The sequence below is a fragment of the Oncorhynchus mykiss genome, chromosome 9 (genome assembly GCF_057628025.1).
Source record: "Oncorhynchus mykiss isolate SJ-2025 chromosome 9, ASM5762802v1, whole genome shotgun sequence".
NCBI classification, from domain to species: domain Eukaryota; kingdom Metazoa; phylum Chordata; class Actinopteri; order Salmoniformes; family Salmonidae; genus Oncorhynchus; species Oncorhynchus mykiss.
Genome location: NC_143030.1, coordinates 75074539 through 75090721, shown reverse-complemented (window position 1 = coordinate 75090721; position 16183 = coordinate 75074539). Strand labels below are relative to the sequence as shown.

The following is a 16183-nucleotide window of genomic DNA, read 5'->3' as shown; positions in this document are numbered from 1 at the left end:
AAACTGCAAAAATAACTTGTACTGACAGAAAAATATGTGTTCCTTTGCGCAATATATATACCCCCTCAGAATCCCCATATTACTCAGAGGAGATCTCCCCCCTCAGAATCCCCATAATACTCAGAGGAGATCCCCCCCCCCCCTCAGAATCCCCATATTACTCAGAGGAGACCCCCCCCCCCTCAGAATTCCCATATTACTCAGAGTAGATCCCCCCCCCCCTCAGAATCCCCATATTACTCAGAGGAGATCCCCCCCCCCCTCAGAATCCCCATATTACTCAGAGGAGATCTCCCCCCCTCAGAATCCCCATAATACTCAGAGGAGATCCCCCCCCCCCTCAGAATCCCCATAATACTCAGAGGAGATCCCCCCCCCCCCTCAGAATCCCCATATTACTCAGAGGAGATTCCCCCCCCCCCCCCTCAGAATTCCCATATTACTCAGAGGAGATCCCCCCCCCCCCTCAGAATCCCCATATTACTCAGAGGAGATCTTCCCCACCCTTGAGGAAGAGACGTCCATTTCCAGGCCCAGAGAAATGTGCTCATCTGTGGGGACACAAATGCGCACACAGGAACACTACCTGATCTAACGAGCACAAGAGGGGAAGGCTTTATTACAGGCCATACTGTTTCTAACTGTCTTCATCTCCCCCATAGAAACAACAGTGACAGCACCATCATCAAGAACGGAAGGGATCTGTTGCAGCTCTGTAGAAACCTGGGTCTGTACTAGTGTCAATGGTAGGTTACGGGGGGACTCTATGGGGAGATTCACCTACTGCTCACCTCTTGGCCACAGCACAGTAGACTATATGATTAAAGACATTGACCCTTTCTCTCTCATCTCATTCATCGTCAAGCCACTAACACCTCTGTCTGATCACAGCCAAATTACGTTGTTCCTCAAAAGAACAGACATGGAAACAACCACACATTCATAGCTCAGTAAGCTGTACAACATCAGAAATTCATACAGATGGGCCCAAAACAGCATGGAAGAATAACAGAAATCAACTGGTAATTAACATATCCAAACACTCTTAGATAACTTTCTGGAGACCACATTCACTCACAGTAAGGAAGGCATCAATCTGGCAGTAAAACACATCAACTATATATTCAGGCAAATGGCAAAAGAAGCACAACTGAAATTGATTTGACATATTTGTCATACAGGACTGTTCTACAAAGTTATTGAAAGTGGTGTAGGGGGTTAAACATATGACATAATTAAATCAATGTTATCTGGCAGTACGTGCAGCATCAAAATTGGCAAGAAAATAACAGAATTCTTTAACCAGGGGCGGAGCCTTCGCCAGGGTTGCAATCGGAGCCCTGCACTCTTCAATATTTACATCAACAAATTGGCAACTATTCTAGAAAAATCCTTAGCCCCTGATGTTAGTCTCCACAATTCAGAGGTTAAATGCCTACTCTTCGCAGATGAACTATGCCTGCTGTCTCCCACAGCACATGGTCTACAGCAGAGCCTGGACCTGCTAGAGCAGTACTGCCAGACCTGGGCCCTGGCAGTAAACCCCAAAAAGACTAAAATAATGATTTTCCAGAGAAGATCCAGATCTCAGGGAATTAGACCAAAGTTCTCAATTGGTACTGAACACTGTAACGCTCAATGAGTGAATGGGTGTGGAGTCAGGCGCAGAGAGCAAAGGATGCGGGAAAAAACACACTTTATCGTTGTGTTCCCCTGAGAGGGGGGAAGGTCAGTAAGAAAATCCACCGATAGATGGGTCCACGGCCATTGTGGAACGGGGAGGGGTTGTAACTTCCCTCGTGGCAGGTGCCTAGGAGCCTTACTCTGGGCGCACACCGAACAGGAGAGAATCGCACATCCCTCACCAAGGTGGGCCACCACTCGCACTGTCCTTGAAATACCCGGGTGACCCGACGAGGGTAGACTATGAGCCCATCAAATCAATTGATCACGAACAGCGAGCGGCACGTACCTACGACCCTCTGGACACTGTGGAGGCGCAGGTTCCTCCCTTTGCACCCGCTCGATGTCCGCGTCCACCTCCCATACTACTGGTGCCACCAGCTTAGCCGCCGGAATGATGGGAGTAGGATCGATGGACCGGTCCTCAGTGTCATAGAGGCGGGACAGCGCGTCGGCCTTAGTGTTGAGGGAACCTGGTCGATACGAGATTGTAAAACGAAATCTGGTGAAATACATGGCCCACCTTACCTGATGAGGATTCAGTCTCCTAGCTGATCGGATATACTGATCCTCCAGATGAGGAAAGGGTGCTTAGCCCCCTCAAGCCAGTGTCTCCACACCTTCAGGGCCTTAACCATAGCCAACAACTCCCTGTCCCCCACATCATAATTCCGCTCCGCTGGCCCGAGCTTCTTCTAAAAAAAAAGCACAGGGTCGGAGCTTCGGTGGCGTACCCGAGCGCTGTGAGAGCACCGCTCCAACCCCAGCCTCGGATGCATCCACCTCTACTATGAACGCCAAAGAAGGGTCCGGATGCGCCAACACCGGCGCCTCAGTGAACAGCGCCTTCAACCTACGGAAAGCTCCGTCCGCCTCTGCTGACCACTGCAAACGCACTGCCCCCCCCTTCAGCAGTGAGGTAATAGGAGCTGCTACCTGACCAAAACCCCGGATAAACCTCCGGTAGTAATTGGCACACCCTAAGAACCGCTGCACCTCCTTTACCGTGGTTGGAGTCGGCCAATTACGCACGGCCTTGACGCGGTCACCCTCCATTATCACCCCCGAGCTGGAAATGCGATAACCCAGGAAGGAACCGGCTCGTTTGGAAAACTCACATTTCACCGCCTTCACGTACAGGTCATGCTCCAGCAGTCGCCCAAGAACCTTGCGCACCAGAGACACATGCGCGGTGCGTGTAGCGGAGTAGATCAAAATATTGTCAATATACACCACCACACCCTGTCCGTGCAGGTCTCTGAGAACCTCATCCACAAAGGATTGAAAGATAGCTGGTGCATTCTTTAACCCGTACGGCATGACGAGGTACTCATAATGGCCAGATGTGGTACTAAACGCGGTTTTCCACTCATCTCCCTCCCGAATACACCAGATTATACGCACTCCTGAGATCCAGTTTCGTGAAGAACTGCGCTCCGTGAAATGATTCCACTGCCGTAGCGATGAGAGATAGTGGGTACCTAAAACCCACCGTGATGGAATTGAGACCTCGATAATCAATACACGGACGCAAACCACCATCCTTTTTCTTCACAAAAAAGAAACTTGAGGAGACGGGTGACATGGAGGGCCGAATGTACCCCTGTCCCAGAGCTTCTGTGACATATGTCTCCATAGCCAACGTCTCCTCCTGGGATAAAGGATACACATGACTCCTGGGGAGTGTAGCGTTTACCTGGAGGTCTATCACGCAATCCCCCTGTCGATGGGGTGTAATTGGGTCGCTTTCTTTTTACTGAAAGCGATAGCCAAATCGGCATACTCAGCGGGAATGCGCACGGTGGAAACCTGGTCTGGACTCTCCACCGTTGTCGCACCGATGGAAACTCCTACACACCTGCCTGAAAACTCATCAGACCACCCCTGGAGAGTTCCCTGTTTCCACGAAATCGTTGGATTGTGAATAGCCAGCCAGGGAATCCCCAGCACCACCGGAAACGCAGGTGAATCGATAAGGAACAGACTAATCCGCTCCTTATGATTCCCCTACGTAATCATCTCCAAAGGAATTGTGGCCTCCCTGACCAGCCCTGACCCTAATGGTCGACTATCTAAAGAGTGCACGGGAAAAGGGGGGTCTACCTGAACTAACGGAATCCTCAACCTCTGAGGGAGTCCGCAATCTATAAAGTTCCCAGCTGCGCCTGAATCTACTAGCGCCTTATGCTGGAGAGAGGAAAAAAATGACCAACCAGAAACTCTGAGAGTGTGGTGCTGACTCACCTGGGGTAACCAAGGAGTGTTCTGCCTGCCCTCTCGACTCCCAGATTAACTCCTCCAGCACTGACCTGAAGTGTGCCCTCTCCGGCCACAACTGGTACACGAGGAGCCTCCTCCTCCGATCTCCCTAGATGCGGCCCCTCCTAGCTCCATCGGGATAGGAGCGGGAGGGTCAGGAGGTGGAACTAACAGGACCCTTTCAGAACGTCCGTAAGCAGCTAGCAGATGGTCTAACCGGATCGACAGGTCTATCAGTTCATCCAGGCTGAGCGTAGTGTCCCGACAAGCCAGCTCCCTGCAGACGTCCTCTCTCAGGCTACACCTGTAATGGTCTATCAGGGCCCTGTCCCGGAAATCCAGTGCGAAGTCCTGCACGCTCCTTGTCCCCTGCCGGAGATGGAACAACCACTCACCCGCCGCTCGGCCCTCCGGAGGGTGATCGAACACGGCCCGGAAACGGCGGGTGAACTCCTCGCTGAGTCGGGCCCGTTCCAGACAGCATTGGCCCACTCCAGGGCTTTACCCGTAAGGCAAGAGACGAGGACACTCACGCTCTCCTCGTCCGAGGGAGCCGGCCGAACGGTGGCCAGGTAGAGATCTAGTTGTAGCAGGAATCCCTGACACCTCGCCGCCGCTCCTTCGTACTCCCTCGGAGGCGTAATGCGCAGAGCGCTGGTACCGGATCCCGCTGGTACCGGATCCCGCTGGTACCGGATCCCGCTGGGGGAGATGGTAGAGTTGCTGGTGGGAGGGTAGGTGGGGTAGTAGGAAGACCACTCCTCTCCCAACGGTCCATCCTCTCCATCATTTGATCCATCACTGATCCGATGCGATGGAGGATGGACGTGTGATGAAGGACTCTCTCCTCCATCGTGGGGAGAGGGGTGGTCGCTGCTCCTGCTGACTCCATAATAGGTGCGGGCTTCTGTAACGCTCAATGAGTGAATGGGTGTGGAGTCAGGCGCAGAGAGCAAAGGATGCGGGAAAAAACACACTTTAATGTCTAAAAAATCACAGGAACAAAATAGTATACCCAACACAGGTGTAACTATAAAACAAAATAGTATTACCCAGCACAGGTGTAACTATAAAACAAAATAGTATACCCAAACACAGGTGTAACTATAAAACAAAATAGTCCCCTAATGTGAAATACTAGGACAGCGAGAAAACCCAACAAAACACTAACCACTCTCACAAATACAGAAGAACAAGCCCGCACAAACAGAAGCGGGCTAAACAAACTTAAATAACCCCACCCTAACAACCAAACAATGAACAGGTAAAACCAAACGAACACAGAACAAAGGATCGGTGGAAGCTAGTAGACCGGCGACGACGACCGCCGAGCGCCACACAAACAGGAAGGGTAGCCACCTTCGGTAATATTCGTGACACACACACTACAATTACTTAGGTTTAAAAATAAGCTCAACTGGATACCTTAATGAGGCAATGAATGAACTGAGAGAGAAAGCAACAGGGCATTCTATGCCATTAAAAAACTGAATTGAAATATATATTAAAATTTGGCTTAAACTAATTGATTGTGTCATTGAACCAATTGCACTTTATGGCAGTGAGGTGTGGGTGCACTTGCAAAACAAGATTTCACCAAATGGGACAAACACCCCATTGAAACCCTGCATGCAGAGTTCTTTAAGATTCTCCTACATGTCCAGAGGAAAACTACAAACAATGCATGCAGGGCAGAATTAGGCCAATATCCACTATTAATAAAACCAAAAAAAGGAGCAATTCAGTTTTGAAAACATTTAAAATACAGTGACCCCCTCTCATATCATTACCAATCTATGCAATGCCAAGAGCTGAGCAAAGAAAAGAGTACCCTCATCCAGCTGGTCCTGGGGCTGAGTTCACAAACCTGTTCAACTAACACACTGAAGCCTCAGGACCAGAACATCCAATCAATCAGAATAAAACAAATTGCAACACAGTCAAAACAAAACTACATTGCTTATTGGGAAACACAAGCAAAAGCACAAAGCAAAATGCAGTTCTATCTGGCCCTAAATCGACTGTACACCATGGCAAACTATTTGACCATGGTTACTGATCAAAACCTTAGAAACCTTGACAAAGTACAGGCTCAGTGAGCACAGTCTTGCCATTGAGAAGGGTAGACACAGGAAAACCTGGTTCCCTGTAGAGGAAAGGCTGTGCAACCACTGCTCACCATCAGAACCTGAGACAAAGCTGCATTTCCTGAGAGACACACACGCCCACACACACACACACACACACACACACACACACACACACACACACACACACACACACAGAGAGAGTGAGACACAGAGAGCGAGACACACAGAGAGAGACAGAGAGAGAGATAGAGAGAGAGATAGAGAGAGAGAGAGAGAGAGACAGCGAGAGAGACAGAGAGAGAGACACACAGAAAGAGAGAGACACACAGGGAGAGAGAGACACACAGAAAGAGAGAGACACACAGGGAGAGAGAGACAGAAAGAGAGAGACACAGAAAGAGAGAGACACAGAAAGAGAGAGACACAGAAAGAGAGAGACAGGTAAGGAATTGAGTAACTGAGAAGAAAGGGGTGAGTAGTCCAGAGAAGTAGGAGAGGAAGGGTAGAGAAGTAGGAGAGGAAGGGTAGAGAAGTAGGAGAGGAAGGGTAGAGAAGTAGGAGAGGAAGGGTAGAGAAGTAGGAGAGGAAGGGTAGAGAAGTAGGAGAGGGAAGAATAGAGAAGTAGGAGAGGAAGGGTAGAGAAGTAGGAGAGGAAGGGTAGAGAAGTAGGAGAGGAAGGGTAGAGAAGAAGGAGAGGAAGGATAGAGAAGTAGGAGAGGAAGGGTAGAGAAGTAGGAGGGGAAGGGTAGAGAAGTAGGAGAGGAAGGGTACAGAAGTAGGAGCGGAAGGGTAGAGAAGTAGGAGAGGAAGGGTAGAGAAGTAGGAGAGGAAGGGTAGAGAAGTAGGAGAGGAAGGATAGAGAAGTAGGAGAGGAAGGGTAGATAAGTAGGAGAGGAAGGGTAGAGAAGTAGGAGAGGAAGGGTAGAGAAGTAGGAGAGGAAGGGTAGAGAAGTAGGAGAGGAAGGGTAGAGAAGTAGGAGAGGAAGGGTAGAGAAGTAGGAGAGGAAGGGTAGAGAAGAAGGAGAGGAAGGGTAGATAAGTAGAAGAGGAAGGGTAGATAAGTAGGAGTGGAAGGATAGAGAAGTAGGAGAGGAAGGGTAGAGAAGTAGGAGAGGAAGGGTAGAGAAGTAGGAGAGGAAGGGTAGAGAAGTAGGAGAGGAAGGGTAGAGAAGTAGGAGAGGGATGTGGGCTGATAGAAACAGCGAGTCATTTAGAGTTTACGGAAGCAGCACAAAACTGAGTACATTAGTGACTGTAATAAAAACTTCAATGGTGTTAGCTTGAGAGAGGGTGTCAGGACAGGGAGATGAAGTGCAAGAGACGGAGATTAATCACAAGGGTGTGTGTTTGTCTGTACGTAAGCACGTGTATGTTGAGAGAAAGAGGAGTTCAGCACTCCAGCAGGCTGCTCCCAATACGCATCGTTAATTCCCTGAAGGCCTCGGCTCATTTCGCGGCAGTTAAGCTAGGTGAGAAAGCAGCTGACCCCCAGGATAATTACCCCTTCCCCCAATGCCACTTGCCCTCTCTCTCTACCTCTCATACCTCTCTCTTTCAATCTCTCTCCCTCTCTCACTTACTATCCATCTCTCTTCCTCTTTTACTCAGTTCATTTTAGCTCCCATCTCTCTCCCTCCCATGTCATTTTATATCTACATCTCTCTCTCTCTCTCTCCCATCTCTCATTCTATCTACCCCATCTGTCTCTCTCCCCATCTCTCCCTATCTCTCTTTCTCTCCCCATCTTTCTTTCTCTCTCCCCATATCTCTCTTTATCTCTCTCCCCCATCTCTCTCACTCTCCACATCTCTTTCAATTCAATTCAATTCAAGGGCTTTATTGGCATGGGAAACATGTGTTAACATTGCCAAAGCAAGTGATGTAGATAATATATAAAGTGAAATAAACAATACAAATGTACAGTAAACATTACACATACATTACAAATGTTATATTATATATATATATACAGTGTTTTAACAATGTACAAATGGTTAAAGGACACAAGATACAATAAATAAGCATAAATATGGGTTGTATTTACAATGGTGTGTGTTCACTGGTTGCCCTTTTCTCGTGGCAACAGGTCACAAATCTTGCTGCTGTGATGGCACACTGGAATTTCACCCAGTAGATAGGGGAGTTTATCAAAATTGGATTTGTTTTCAAATTCTTTGTGGATCTGTGTAATCTGAGGGAAATATGTCTCTCTAATATGGTCATACATTGGGCAGGAGGTTAGGAAGTGCAGCTCAGTTTCCACCTCATTTTGTGGGCAGTGAGCACATAGCCTGTCTTCTCTTGAGAGCCATGTTTGCCTACGGCGGCCTTTCTCAATAGCAAGGCTATGCTCACTGAGTCTGTACATAGTCAAAGCTTTCCTTAATTTTAGGTCAGTCACTGTGACGTAGAAGTCCGTCACTGGCCGCGGGCAGCATTTGGTTCTTTAACGCACACACATATTCATCACTCCTCCCTGCGCCATTAAGTTAACAATGTGGGTCGACACACAAATTAACTTCTGTCTTGGTGCAGGCATGTCACACTTGTCAATGTTCATATTTGAGAGATACAATAATTATTATACTTATCAATGTTGTGGATGAGCGCATTGTTTGTTTGTTCTGTTTCTCTCTCTCCATCTCTGTAGCTTCCGGGTATGCTGGAAAAGGACCTGAGCTAAGGGAATTGGGTTGGCTTTATAGTGCCTGTCCCAAATGGCTCATTAATGCATATGGGCATATTGAAAGATATTGTCAGTAGTGATGTAATGTTGTAAATGTTATGTTGTGATATTGTTTAAAACCGTGTTGCAATGTATATCCTTTAGTATGTTTAGTTCATGGAAAATGTAGGTTTGTATTGTAAATTGATTAATTAATTAGGGTTAATTGTTCCGAGGGGAGGGGCTAGCCCTACAAAAGGAGCCTCTCTCCAGTCTCTAAGGGGGGCATTTTTTGGATTGAGCAGCATTGTTTTTAAGCTGTCCCACAAGGTAGACGTTGATGGCAGTACTGTTGTCTTTTGTTCCGGAATCACTTGTAAATAAACACCTTTGCACAGAATAACTTTTGCGGCTCCGCCATCTTTTTATTTTGATAGAGGTTAGGTTATCCAGTTTAGCCTTCTGGCCTACTCTACGTGACATATGGTGGCAGTGGTGGGATGGCGTACCGCAAATCAGTGAATTCCAACAAGAGAGGTAAAGGAATGCGTACAGGATTGCGTTCTCAGCAACAGCAGCAACTGTCAGAAAAGGTACCTGAAGTTGAACCGGAGTGGAATACCATGGAATCGTCTGGAGAAGAAGAGGTCAAGTATGAGAAACTAGGAGCCCGACCGCGGGGCCAAAGACAACCATAACTGGGTGAGCTGCTGACTGAAGGAGCAGTTGGGGGACCAGAACCACACCCAACCATGGTAACCCTTTTTCAGCAACTTTTCACCTGCCTTGAGAGGAGGGACGAAGACCTCAAGCAGGAGTTACGTGGCCTACGCCAATCTATCCTCACAGCTCCCCACCAGGCGGAACTCGTCAGTGAGAGCCCAAGATTGGGTCTTCCAACACCAGGACGACAAAGGCTCGATGCAGCAGGGACTTCAACTCCACAGCAGGCACCCCAAGCAGTAATGAGGCCAGCACCAGGAGACCAGTCCAGCAGTGTTAACGTCCAGATTCCAGCATTCCTGAGGAAGGAGCCAAAGATGCCCTCATACCAGCAGGGGGAGGACATTGAAAACTACCTGCTGAGGTTTGAGCGCATGGCTAAGACGTGGCAGTGGCCTGAGGTAGAGTGGGCCTGCAGGCTTGTCCCATTGCTCACGGGCAAGGCCTTAGAGGCTTACACAGCAATGGATGAGGGGCTGGCCAATGTCTACAAGGGCTTGAAGGAAGCGCTGCTGGTGAAGTTTGACATCTCACAGGAAACCTACCGTCAACGCTTCAGAGCTGCATCAACGCCATCGGGTGAGTCACCGACAGAGACGTACCACCGCCTCAAGGGTCTCTACCGACGATGGGTTCGACCGGGGGAGAAGACACAGGACGAAATCGGGGAGGTCATCATCCTCGAGCAACTTCTACAAGTTCTACCACACGACATTCGAACCTGGGTCCGAGAGCACGAGCCCAAGGACGGTCTTATGGCGGCCAAGCTTGCACTGCAGTATCTTAATGCACGTAAAGGGGGCCCAACACAACCTGCAGCACCCGCTCCAAGGAGTCTCAGAGACACAAGGGACATCAGAAACGCCAGAGATGGTGGAGGTAACTCTGGGGGTTATGTGTCTGGGAGGGAGGTACGGGATCATGCAGTTCGCTCTGATGGGAGGGGTCTGACCTGTTTTTACTGCCGGCAGCAGGGGCACAAAGCTTCAATGTGTCCGCTACGTAAATCCAAGCTCTCAGGTTACTGTTATGTACCCAGAGAGGGGGATGGTGTTCAGAATAGACAGACTCAGGAAGGGTCATGCTTGGTACCTGTAAAAGTGAATGGTAAAAGTCTTACTGCAATGATTGACACCGGCAGTTCCCTGTCATTGATCAGAAAAGGTAATGTACCTGTTAATGACATTGATTATGGTCATCAGACACTGATCCAATGTGTCCATGGTGACCAGTCACAGCAGCCCACAGCTGAGCTCACAGTTGAGATTCAGGGTCAGAAATACCTCCTCAAAGTTGGGGTAATGGAGAAGCTACCTTTTGAGATGATTTTGGGGAGGGATGTGCCTGTACTCTCTGATCTGTTGGGAAGTGTGGGGGGTCAGTTATATGAGCAGTCAGTTTGCCAGTCTGATGTTCAGATGGCATGTTCAGTTGTCACTCGTGCCCAGGCCAAAGCTGGTTTACAACCTCTGCCTGACTTGTGTGATAGTCTGTGCGAGGGGGGAACCAAAGGGCCCAGAAAGTCACGCCGCCAGCGGCGTCTTGAGAAGTATGTGGGAACCCCTGTACCTGTAGTTGATGTGTCTGGGTTAGAGGTGCAATGGGATGTTCCACAAAATTTTGCTACACTGCAGAAGTCTGACGCAACCTTGAAATGTTTGTTTGACAAGGCCTTAGCTGGGGACAGTCAATCTTCATGTGGGGGGATTTACACAGTAGACAACAACATACTCTACCTTGGGTCAGAGGCAGATAGCAGGAAGTTGGTGGTGCCATCTACCTGTAGACCACTTGTTCTCAACCTTGCACATACAGTTCCATGGGCAGGCCATCTAGGGCAACATAAGACCTATCTTAGGCTAGGCTCCCGTTTCTTTTGGCCCTCCATGTATACTGATGTACAAAAATACTGCAAATCATGCCCCACGTGCCAGAAAACCAGTGCTGTCCGTAGGTCTGAACGGGCTCCTCTATGTTCACTGCCAGTTATCTCTACCCCATTCAAGAGAATTGCAATGGACATTGTTGGACCCTTGGAGAAGAGTAGTGCAGGTTACAAGTATATATTGGTGATCTGTGACTATGCCACCCGGTTCCCAGAAGCCTTCCCACTCCGTTCCATAACCACTCCAAAAATAATCAGTGCTCTTGTTCAGCTCTTCTCTCGTGTAGGAATCCCAGATGAAATCCTGACGGACCAAGGGACAAACTTCACCTCGCGACTGATGGTTCAACTCCACCAACAGCTGGGCATTAAAGGCTTGAGGACTACTCCCTACCATCCCCAAACGGATGGGCTCGTAGAGAGATTCAATCAAACGCTCAAGAACATGCTGAGGAAGTTTGTGGCTGACACTGGGAAAGACTGGGATAAGTGGTTACCCTTTCTGCTTTTTGCTTACAGGGAGGTGCCTCAGGCATCGACAGGTTTCTCGCCATTCGAACTCCTCTATGGATGGCCAGTGCAAGGACCACTGGACCTGCTGAAGAAGTGCTGGGAAGGTTCCCCAGTAGCTACCTCAGGACAGGGGATTGTCCAGTATGTCCTCCAGATGCGAGACAGGTTGGAACGGTACCGAGAGGAAGCTAGAGCAAACCTTCAGCAAGCCCAGAAGGCCCAGAAGAGAGGCTATGACCAGCACGCTCGCCACAGAGAGTTTGAGCCAGGACAGAAAGTCCTGCTCCTCCTTCCCTCGTCTACCAGCAAGCTCCTTGCGCATTGGCAAGGACCGTACCTAATCGGGAGGAAGATGGGCCCAGTGACCTACGAGGTGCTGCACCCGGACAAGGGTAAGAAGAAGCAAACCTACCATGTGAACCTTCTCAAGGCCTGGGAGGAGAAAGAGGAACTCTCCAAAGGAAAGTCCTTTCTGGTCCGCAGAGTAGAAGAGGATGAGTCGGATGTGGTCACAGAGGCATGGAAAGAACGAGCAGAAGTCATACTGGCTCACCTGGAAGAAGACAAGCAAGATGAGCTGAAGCAGCTGTTTGGCAAGTATCCGGCCCTCTTCAGTCAGAGACCAGGAAGAACCAAAGTCCTGGAACACGTAATTCGTTTGAAACCTGGCCAGAACCCTGTCCGCCAGCATCCTTACCGTGTGCCTGAGAGGCTGGTGGTAGCCCTCAAGGAAGAGGTCCACACCATGATAGAGATGGATGTTGTCGAGCCATCTTCAAGTGAATGGAGCAGCCCTATTGTCATTGTCCCAAAGAAGGATGGCTCTTTGCGCGTCTGCATGGACTTCCGTAAGGTGAATGCCATCTCCCAGTTTGATGCCTATCCCATGCCCCGCATTGACGACTTACTGGAGAGAATAGGTAGAGCTCATTACATCACCATTGGATCTCTGCAAAGGGTACTGGCAGGTGCCCCTGGATGAACAATCCAAGGCCTACACTGCATTCCGGACGCCAATGGGCCTGTTCCAGTTCAAGGTCATGCCGTTTGGCCTTCATGGGGCCCCTGCGACTTTCCAGAGGCTGATGGACAAGGTCCTCCAGGACTGTGACGATTACTGTGCTGCTTACTTGGACGACGTGGTGATCTACAGCCACTCCTGGGAGGAGCACATACAGCATCTTAGCAGCGTCCTGGGGAAGATCCATGAAGCAGGCCTCACGCTTAACCTCCTGAAGTGTGAGTGGGCGAAACAGGAGACAAAGTACCTGGGGTACCAGCTGGGTAAGGGTGAAGTTCGGCCTCAGGTGGAGAAAGTGGAATCCATCAGGAATAGCCCTCAACCCAGAACCAAGACACAGGTGAAGTCCTTCCTAGGTCTGGCAGGGTGGTACCGGAGATTCATTCCACAGTTTTCGACCATCGCTGTCCCTCTGACCAACCTCACTTCAAAGGGGGCCAGCAACCCTGTGAAGTGGACTGAGGAGTGTGAGGAAGCCTTCATGACACTGAAAAAACGACTGTGCTCATTCCCTGTTCTCCAGACCCCTGATTTTAAGAAGAGATTTCTCGTGCAGGTGGACGCTTCGGCTGTAGGAATTGGAGCTGTACTGGCCCAAGGGGAGCCAAGAGAAGAGCTTCCTGTGCTGTACCTGAGTCGGAAGCTGTTGCCCAGGGAAACCAGGTATTCTACAATCGAAAAGGAGTGCCTGGCTATAAAGTGGGCCCTAGATAGCCTCCGTTACTACCTTCTTGGGAGGGAATTTGACCTGCACACGGACCACAGAGCACTGACCTGGATCCAGACCATGAAGGACCGGAATTCTCGTGTGACCAGGTGGTATCTGGAGCTCCAGCCCTTCAGGTTCTGTGTCTGTCACAAGGCAGGAAAAGAGAACGTTACTGCGGACTACCTATCAAGGCTCCCGAACATGGTCGCTTCAGGAGAGGAGGAAGGTAATGTGACGTAGAAGTCCGTCACTGGCCGCGGGCAGCATTTGGTTCTTTAACGCACACACATATTCATCACTCCTCCCTGCGCCATTAAGTTAACAATGTGGGTCGACACACAAATTAACTTCTGTCTTGGTGCAGGCATGTCACACTTGTCAATGTTCATATTTGAGAGATACAATAATTATTATACTTATCAATGTTGTGGATGAGCGCATTGTTTGTTTGTTCTGTTTCTCTCTCTCCATCTCTGTAGCTTCCGGGTATGCTGGAAAAGGACCTGAGCTAAGGGAATTGGGTTGGCTTTATAGTGCCTGTCCCAAATGGCTCATTAATGCATATGGGCATATTGAAAGATATTGTCAGTAGTGATGTAATGTTGTAAATGTTATGTTGTGATATTGTTTAAAACCGTGTTGCAATGTATATCCTTTAGTATGTTTAGTTCATGGAAAATGTAGGTTTGTATTGTAAATTGATTAATTAATTAGGGTTAATTGTTCCGAGGGGAGGGGCTAGCCCTACAAAAGGAGCCTCTCTCCAGTCTCTAAGGGGGGCATTTTTTGGATTGAGCTGTGGATGGGGCAGCATTGTTTTTAAGCTGTCCCATAAGGTAGACGTTGATGGCAGTACTGTTGTCTTTTGTTCCGGAATCACTTGTAAATAAACACCTTTGCACAGAATAACTTTTGCGTCTTTTTATTTTGATAGAGGTTAGGTTATCCAGTTTAGCCTTCTGGCCTACTCTACGTGACAGTCACAGTGGTCAGGTATTCTGCCGCTGTGCACTCCCTGTTTAGGGCCAAATAGCATTCTAGTTTGCTCTGTTTTTTTGTTAATTCTTTCCAATGTGTCAAGTAATTATCTTTTTGTTTTCTCATGATTTGGTTGGGTCTAATTGTGCTGCTGTCCTGGGGCTCTGTGGGGTGTGTTTTGTTTGTGAACAGAGCCCCAGGACCAGCTTGCTTAGGGGACTCTTCTCCTCTCTCTCCCCATCTCTCTCTCTTTCCCCTATTGTTCTCTCTCTTCCCCATTTGTCAATATCTCTCCCCATCTCTCTTTCTCTCTGCATCTCTCTTTCTCTCTTCCCCATCTCTCTTTCTCTCTCCCCCTTATCTCTCTCTCTCCCCATCTGTTTCTCTCCCCATCTCTCATTCTCACTCCCCATCGCTCTCTTTCTCTCTCCCCATCTCTCTTTCTCTCTCCCACCTCTCTCTTTCTCTCCCCATCTTTCTCTTTCTCTCCCCTATTGCTCTCTTTCTCTCCCATATCTCTCTTTCTCTCCCCCATCTCTCTTTCTCTCCCCCATCTCTCTGTTTCTCTTCCCCATCTCTCTATTTCTCTCCCCATCTCTCTCTTGCTCTCCCCATACCTCTTGCTCTCTCTTTCTCTCCCCATGTCTCATTCTCTCTCCCCATCTCTCTCTCTCCCCCAACTCTCTCTTTCTCTCCCCCATCTCTCTTTCTCTCCTCATTTCACTTTCTCTGTCCCCCATATCTCACTTTCTCTCTCCCCTATATCGCTCTCTCTCTCTTCCATCCATCTCTCTCTCTCTTTCCCCCATCTTTCTCTCTCTACGCCACTTCTCTTTCTCTCTCCCCCATATCTCTATTTCTCTCCCCATCTCTCTCTTTCTCTCCCCATGTTTCTCTTGCTCTCTCTTTCTCTCTCTTTCTCTCCCCATATCTCTATTTCTCTCCCTTTCTCTCTCTCTCTTTCTCTCCCCCATATCTCTATTTCTCTCCCCATCTCTCTCTTTCTCTCCCCAGGTCTCTCTTGCTCTCTCTTTCTCTCTCTTTCTCTCCCCCATCTCTCTATTTCTCTCCCCATCTCTCTCTTTCTTCCATTGACTATCTTGCTCTCTCCATCTCTCTCTCTTAACCCCATCTCTCGTTCTCTCTCATTCTCTCACTCTTTTTCCCCATCTTTCTCTCTCTCTCTTCCTCTCTCCCCCATCTCTCTCTCTCCCAAATATATCTCTCATCCCATCACTCTATCTCCCCCATCTTTCTTTCTCTCCTCATCTCACTCTCTCTCTCTCCCCATCTCTCTCTCTTAACCCCAACTCTCTTTCTCTCTCATTCTCTTGCTCTTTTCCCCATCTTTCTCTCTATCTCTCTTCCTCTCTCCCCCACCTCTCTCTTTCCCAAATCTATCTTTCTTACCCCATCTCTCACTCTCACCCCATCTTTCTCTCTCTCTCCCCCATCTTTCGCTCTCTCTCCCCATCTATCTCTCTCTCTCACCCATCGCTCTCTCTCCCCCATCTTTCTTTCTCTCACCCCATCGCTCTCTCTCCCCCATCTTTCTTTCTATCTCCCCATAACACACTCTCTCTCTCTCTCCCCATCTCTCTCTCTCTCTCTCCCATCTCTCTCTCTCTCCCCCACATCTCCCTCTCTCCCAAATCTA

General features: G+C 48.9%; 1 protein-coding gene across 1 annotated transcript; it reads left to right on the top strand.

Moving 5' to 3' along the window:
* The first annotated feature begins 660 nt into the window (after positions 1-660).
* On the top strand, positions 661-14457 carry LOC149981345 (uncharacterized). The gene is made up of 2 exons (XM_090185397.1): positions 661-746; positions 8683-14457. Exon 2 carries the CDS (start codon positions 9450-9452, stop codon positions 12798-12800), a length of 3351 nt encoding a protein of 1116 aa, XP_090041523.1. The 5' UTR covers positions 661-746; positions 8683-9449; the 3' UTR covers positions 12801-14457.
* The last annotated feature ends 1726 nt before the right edge of the window (positions 14458-16183 follow it).